The sequence below is a fragment of the Onychomys torridus genome, unplaced genomic scaffold, assembly GCF_903995425.1.
Source record: "Onychomys torridus unplaced genomic scaffold, mOncTor1.1, whole genome shotgun sequence".
NCBI lineage: Eukaryota > Metazoa > Chordata > Mammalia > Rodentia > Cricetidae > Onychomys > Onychomys torridus.
In genome coordinates this window covers 1,612,738-1,620,289 of record NW_023412870.1, presented here as the reverse complement: position 1 = coordinate 1,620,289, position 7,552 = coordinate 1,612,738, and the positions used below count along the sequence as shown (strand labels likewise).

General features: G+C 44.4%; 1 protein-coding gene across 1 annotated transcript; it reads left to right on the top strand.

The window, feature by feature from the left end:
• The first annotated feature begins 737 nt into the window (after positions 1–737).
• On the top strand, positions 738–3,020 carry LOC118575941 (H-2 class I histocompatibility antigen, Q10 alpha chain-like). The gene is made up of 5 exons (XM_036176291.1): positions 738–810; positions 1,046–1,315; positions 1,587–1,862; positions 2,402–2,677; positions 2,833–3,020. The coding sequence occupies exons 1-5, from the start codon at positions 738–740 to the stop codon at positions 3,018–3,020; spliced, it is 1,083 nt and encodes a 360-aa protein (XP_036032184.1).
• Positions 3,021–7,552: the final 4,532 nt, after the last annotated feature.

Sequence of the window (7,552 nt, the reverse complement as noted above, 5' to 3'; positions counted from 1 at the left end):
CTGGGTTACCTCACTCAGGATGGTTTTTTCTAGATCCATTGATTTGCCTACAAACCCCATGATGTCATTGTTTTTCTCTGCTGAGTAGTACTCCATTGTGTATATGTACCATATTTTCTTTATCCATTCTTCAATTGAAGGGCTTCTAGGGAGTTTCCAGGTTCTGGCTATTACAAACACCCAAGATATATCAAATGGGAAGGGGAGGATAAGTATAGGCAGGCATGTTAACATCCATTAGTTTCACCATTTCATTGTATTTTGTAAAATAGTCATTAATTTTTGTTAACATTTGGTTACATGCACTTTGTCATTAATGTTCAATGAAGAAATGTTTTAAAATTCTCAGTTCCTAACCCAGTGAACAGGGATTGCTATAATCCACACAAGCATAAACACCTTCGAGGGTCAATCAATTCCTAAGACTTTAGACATCCTGACATCTCTGTGAGAAATGCTGGCTCAATGGTCTCTGGGCTGTACTCAGAAGGATATTTTGACCAGGATGACATGGACAACAGCAAGGGCAAGCAACTTGTCCCCATACACTGCTCTTAGGGTCCAAAGTCCCAGAGCTGGATCTGAGCTGGGAAAACAGGACCCTAGAGATTCCTTTTCCACAATGCTCTCTAACATTACCATTGGGAATTCTTAGAGAAGCCAATCAGCCTTATCCATATCACAATTATATATAGAGCACACACTAGCAGAGTTTCAGTGTCTACTCCTCAAGCAGGATGAAGACCTTAGTTCCCAAGGCTCTCCTCCTGCTGCTCCTGGCCAACCTGGCCCTGACCAGGCATCCAAAAGGTGAGTGTGGGTGTCAGGAGGGAAAGGGCCTAACCTGGGAGACAAAAGGACTCCACTCCTGGGGCTGCAGCACAGGAAAACCTGTCTCTTGCCTAGCCCAGCCATGATCTTCTGGTCCCTGGTTATTTTATTTTATACCCCCTGTCCCCTGTTCTCTGTTCCCCTGGGAGCAATGTGGGGAGCTTCATAGGGAACTACATGGGGTGCTCTAGATCTAAAGGCCCACTGCATCTAGGTTCACACTCTCTGAGCTTTTTGCATGCTCTCATCACCGGGCCTCACCTCCTGGAGCCCCAAATCATATTTGATGTCTACTTGGATGATCTTCACGTTGAGAAGTTCAACAGTAGAACAGAGACTCCAAGACTGGAGCACTGTGCACCATGGGTGGATCAGCAGGAGCCAGAGTATTGGGGGAAGAGGACACAGGACATCCTGAGCCTAATGGACATCTACAAGGATGCTCTGAAGAAAATGCTTTACTTCTACAATGAAAATGAAAGTGGTGAGTGAACCCGAATCAGAAATCTCAGATTTCAAGCTCCCAAAGGGTTTGCTCCAGTTCCCCAATCAAGTTCCCCATATGAAAGATTTACTGTAGTAAATGGGACCCATGTAGACTAGGCTACAGAGAGCCTTGGGTAACTGACCTGGTGTTTTGTACAATTTAAGCTAAATGTGACCATTTACAAAGGTCAAGTGGGAGGGATTTAGCAACAGGAGAACCCCAGGGGACCTGGCCCTGTGACCATGGCTCAGAGTTGCCTCTTGGACAGGATATCATACACTCCAGATCCTGATGGCCTGTGAAGTACAGCCTGGAGGGTACTACCGAGATGGAAAATTTCAATTTTTCTTCGAACCCAGTGATGTCATTTTCATGGCTGTGAACAAGAGCCTTTGGCTGACAATTGGCAAAGGTGCTACTTACCTATGCAATGAGTGGAATAAGGTAGATTTTGCAAAATATGTGAAGAAATTACTGGAGTGTAATTGTGTGCAGTTTCTCCTCCCAATGTTGCAACATGGGAAGGAGATTTTGCTGAGAACAGGTAAGGACAAGAACTGCCAACCCTGCTCTGAGACTGGAGTCCCTGTCCCCTGAGGATCCTCCTCTTCAGGGAGAGGCTGAATGCTAACTCAGTCTTGCATCAAAGGGGAAGAGAGTCATGGGTTTCTAATTCAATAAGGGAGAGGGCTGTGAAAGGGTAAGCCTCTGCCAGGAGAGTCAGGCTGTCAGTAAAGCAGCATTCCCCTTCCATTTGCCTTGTGAACCATGATCTCTGCCATGCCTGTTCACTGTCCATGGACTCTGGAGGTCTGGGTCCAGTGTCGCTGAGTCTCAGCCTCCATCCAGTCAGAACCAGAAGTCCGTATTCACAGAAGTCTCCTGCTCTGTGCTGGCTGATGCTGATTCTGAATCTATCCAAGAATAGATTATCCCATTTTTATTCTGAAATTATGTTGATGTGTAAGATCTAAATATCTCCTTCTAGCCACTGTGCCACCCTTTCAAAATAAGGTTGCATGCACATTGATGGATCTTTGGGAAGAATGAAAAAGTCTGAATTTTCCAATTTATTCCCATCAGACATCCCGAAAATACATGTGACCCATGAGGTCAGAGGTGATGGGAGAATTACTCTAAGGTGTTGGGCCATGAAATTCTATCATACTGAAATCAACATAACCTGGCAGAGAGATGGGAGCAACCAGACTGTGGACATGGATGTGATAGAGACCAGGCCTGCGGGAGATGGAACCTTCCAGAAGTGGGCAGCTGTGGTGGTGCCTTCTGGGGAGGTACAGAGATACACATGTCATGTGTACCACAAGGGGCTGCCTGAGCCTATTACCGTGAGATGGGGTAAGATGTAGGTGTGATCACTGAGCCTTTCACAATGAGTGTGTGTCCTTTGGCCAAAGTGGACTAGGGTCATGACTGATAGCTGGAGGTCAGAGGCCTCACTGTTCCTTCTGTTCTTTTTTTTGTTTTGTTTTTTCTTTTTGTTTTTTTGTCAGAACCTCCTCATCCCTCTGTCCCCATCATGCCAGTAGTTACTGGCCTGGTTCTTGGAGCTGTGTTTATGGGAGCCATGGTGACTTTTCTGATATGGAAAAGGAGGTTGAAAGGTAAGGAAAGGGCAGGGTCTGAGTTCAAGTCTCCATTGGAGTATCAAGCTCAGCTGAGACTGTTCCCTGCCACATGAGAGCAAAGTTTCATCCACACAGTTGCTTATTCAGTCTTGTGCTGATGTGCTGACATTAACTCTGTTGTGAAGGAAATAATGAACAGATTCATCACTGCAGTTGTAGAGGTGTCAGAGACCAGATGCAGCCGTCAGAGTTCAGATGTAAAGGTCCCTACTTAGACCACATCACCAGGAGTCCAATTAGTCCTCTTCATGTTCAATCTACTATCATGTTTCCCCATCTTTCTCTGGATCTGCAGTCGCAGTTCTGGGAACATCTCTGAGATAAGGACCAGGAGATTCCTCTAGGCCTCCTAAACTTTTGCTTTCATGACCTCTAATAAAAGGGATTATTTCCAAGAGTAAATGGTTAGGCAGCCTTCCTCATCTAGTGCCATCATCAAAGGCTGTGATCTGCTCTTGTAACACTGGGAGGTAGAGTTTCTATAATGTCCAGCCTCCTGTTTCAGCTTAAAAAGTGACACCTTAAAGGGCCTGGTGTGGGACAGGGACAGGTCAGAGGACAGAACTTTGTGTTGATGCCACTTCTGGGATTGGGACAATCTGAGTGTGTGATGACATGTTCTGAATGTCACCACTGAAGACACTGATCTGAGTTTCTTCCTTGTGCTTTTCTTCTATAGGGTAAGACAGCTGGACTGAGCCTAACAAGATTTATTCTGTTTTCTCTTTTCCCATTGTGGCTTCAAGACCTGATGACTTCTCTTCCTGCATCTGACTGAGACTATGTGTCTGTCTGCTGTGAGCAGAGTGTGAACAGGTGATGAGTTGAGCCCTGCCCTGAGCAGCAATAAGTCCCATCCACACACTGATCCTCATTCCTTCCCCAGTCATCACTGCTGCTCCAACAGGGGCTGGGCTGGCAAACCTCCACCCCTGACTGAACTTTTGTTCCCTCTGAGCTGCAACTTCATTCAATTTTCTTCAAATTAAGCAATTTTATGGTTGTGGAACTTCTTTTAGAGTGGGTATTTGATTAATGTACTAAATTTGAGTCAAACTTGATAGAGAAAATAAAGTCAGAACTTTATGGAATGGTGTGTGCTGAGCTAATTCCATTACCTCTCCTGAAGTTGAAGGCTGTGTGGAGACATGTGAGGCCTGTGTGTGCACAACTGATCCTTCCACCCTGGGCTTTCACATAGTACCTTCCCACCTATGTAATCTTGCTAACTCTTCATTCCTGTTCTTTCATTAAACCTGTTCACCATGACATGTGTTCAAAAGATCTCAGGCCTCACTATGTGTCTGTCTCCTGAGAGCACAATGTGAACCGGTGATGAGTTCAGCCCTGCCCTGAGCAGCAATAAGTCCCATCCACACACTGATCATCATTTCTTCCCCAGTCATCACTGCTGCTCCAACAGAGGCTGGGCTGGCAAACCTCCACCCCTGACTGAACTTTAGTTTCCACTGAACTACAACTTTATTCATCTTTCTTGAAATTTTGCATTTTTATGGCATACAACCTCTTTCAGAGTGGGTATTTGATTAATAGTCTAAAGATGAGTCAAACCTGATAGAGAATCGTGTTTGCTGAGCTAACTCCATTGCCTCTCATGACAGTGAAGGCTGTGCAGAGACAAGTGATCCCTGTGTCTCCACGATTGTCATTCCCTCCACCCTGGGCTTTCACACAGTCCCTTCCCACCCATGTCATCTTGCTAGCGCCTCATCCCTGCTCTTTCAGTAAACCTGTTCACCAGGACATGTGTAGGGTCTGTCCAGTGTCTGTGCTGTTCTTTCATGTTGGCCATCAGTCTGTTCTGTTCTGATTCTGATTTCCATCAAGAGGTGTTTAGATTCCTGGTACTACAGGGATTACATTTGTTTTCAGTTCTGTGATTGCGTCTGGTGTCATTGTCTTCTATTATTGACATTCACTGACACAAGAAGAGAGTGTTTCTGCCATTGTCCAACTCTGGACATCTGTGGTATTCTTACCAAATTTGTTAGATTCCAAGCCTGGTTTCTAACAGACAAAGGGCTACAATATGTCAGTAACACCAGAAGGAGGAGGCTCTGCCAACAGGATTTTTTTTTTTTTTTTTTTTTTTTTGGTTTTTCAAGACAGGGATTCTCTGTAGCTTTGGAGGCAGTCCTGGAACTCACTTTGTAGACCAGGCTGGCCTCGAACTCACAGAGATCCACCTGCCTCTGCCTCTCGAGTACTGGGATTACAGGAGTGCGCTACCATGGCCGGGCTCCAACAGGATTCTTTTGCATTTAATATCACAGGGGCTAAACACTCTGACCCTTTCTTCAAAGGAAGTTGTAGCCAGAAGTTTTCTTATGTTCCACCTAGCCCCTTCGTCCTACAGCTGCTTATAAAATAATCAGTCAGAGGTTTAATATTATTTATAAATTGTATGGCCTATGGGTCAGGCTTCTTGTTAGCTAGCTCTTATAACTTAACCCTTTTCTATTAATCTATATATTGCCACGTGGCCATGGTGTTACCAGTCTGCTGGCATCTTGTTGCTCCTTGGGCAGCAGGCTGGCATTTCTCTCCTGTCTCCTTTCTTCTCTCTGTATATCTGCTTGAATTTCCAACCTTCCCTAGGCTGCCTTGCCATAGGCCAATTCAGCTTTATTTATCAACCAATCAGAGCAACACATATTCACAGCATACAGAAAGACATCCCACAGCAAAAAGGTCATTAAATTCTAATAAGTAAATTAATAAATTGAAAAGTAAATATTATAAGACCATCCTTATAACAATGCTGTACTATGCTTATGCCCATTCTACAAAAATCTCAACTAAGTATTTGAATTTCAGACAGGAAGTAGATTAATGTAAGGAAATATTGATGTGGAATATATAAATTGGGCAATATCTGAGGCTTCCCTAGAGAATCTCATAGTAGTTACTGAAGCATAAGCATAGGACTTCAGAGCATCTAATCTCTTTCAGTGAAACTTGAAATCCTTCAAAATGAAGTAAGGGAATCCTATGCTAACACCATCTACAGAGATGGTCACAGAGGAGAGATCAAGAGGAATGGTGTAGATGAAATCAATAGTATTCTTTGTAAAACTAACCTTATTGACAGTATAGACACTCTATGCAATGCCTGGGGGACAGAGATTTTCCTCCAGTTCCCATAGAATATTTATAGGACAGACTGCATCTGGTCCCTAAAGCACAGTTGAGCATTTTCTCTTGTGTGCTTCTCTGGATCCCAGAGGTAATGCATATGACAGATTCTCCAACTCTTGTTAAGCAGTGCTAGGAGAAGATCCCCTAAAGAGGGAAATAAGGCAAAGGAGTCAGGTTTCTGAAGCATGTGATGGGGATCTTCCTGCATGTGTGTCTGTGGAACAGACTGCCTGCCTCAGGCAAGGAGCACATTTCCCAGCAAACCCTGAAGTCCTTCAACAACAGGGCATGGCTGCAATCTTCTATCCAAGAGAAGACATGTAAGCTCAGCTTCTCCATATCCCCTGATCTCTGTAGAGGTGTTCCAGCACACTTGTTTCTATCTGTGTACAGAGCTCACATATCTCTCTTCTCTGTCTTGCTGATCCCATTCAGCATCCATGCCATTCTAACCTTCTGGCCAATATATCTTCTTTCAGGGAGTAACCTGCTGGAGGGTCATGGAGTCTCACCTCCTACTGCCCACAGACTCACTCTTTATGGGGTATTTCATCAACAAAGTGTCCAGGACTAGCTCTGGGATGCTACTTGGAACATAGGTCCTTCAAGCAAGGAAGTGACTCCTGGGATAAAGCCTTAGATGTAGTAAATTAAGCAGAAGGGTCCGAGCATGGGGAGTAGATGAAGGTCTCCCAGGGCCATGCCTGCAATTTTTCAAAGTGTCTGAGATCCCAGTTCTGCTACTAGAACTGGAGAGATGTCTCTGAGGAATCACTGTCGTAATGACAATTGGGAGAATCAGAATTCCCAAGCCCTGCATGACCCTCTGATAGGAAAAAATGTGTATTGATCTTCAAACTTCTGACCCCAGGTTGCAGTTATTTGATGTTATCTTCAATGAAGTTAGGGTCTCAAAATCTCAGTTCCTAAGACAGTCAGCATATACTGATATAATCCACATAGGCATGTTTATTTTTTAGATTCACACAAAGTCAAAGTGTTTGGAGATATATTGAAGTCCAAATATGCTAGAATTGCTGACGTATTGCCCCCTGGGCTAGGATTTAGAAGATTGCTGTGACTAAGGCCCGGACATGAGTCAAGGCAGGGCAAAGTGTCTCCAGGCACTACTCCAGGGATACCAAGTCAAAGATCTGGATTAGAGTGAGGAGACAGGCTGTAGTGATTGCTAGTTTCCAGGTGTTTATCATTCTATTACCCAAATAACTCCCTCTCCTTGTGTTGATAATTCTTAGAGAAGCCCTGCAGCCTAACCAGATCAGGGTCATAAAGTGAAAAGAGGCTAGTACTGACTCAGACTCCACTTTTAAAGCAGAAGGGGACCCCTGAATCCAACACTCTCAATTGCTACTCCTGGATCTATGTATTTGACCTAGAATCACCTGTGTGACTCCAGAGTTCAAGA

Excerpts from the sequence above, each read along its gene's own strand:
- LOC118575941 (XM_036176291.1), top strand. The coding sequence starts at position 738 with ATGAAGACCTTAGTTCCCAAGGCTCTCCTCCTGCTGCTCCTGGCCAAC. Across the intron at positions 1,863-2,401 it reads GGAGATTTTGCTGAGAACAG|ACATCCCGAAAATACATGTG; the intron begins GTAAGGACAAGA and ends TATTCCCATCAG. Across the intron at positions 2,678-2,832 it reads GCCTATTACCGTGAGATGGG|AACCTCCTCATCCCTCTGTC; the intron begins GTAAGATGTAGG and ends TTTTTTTGTCAG.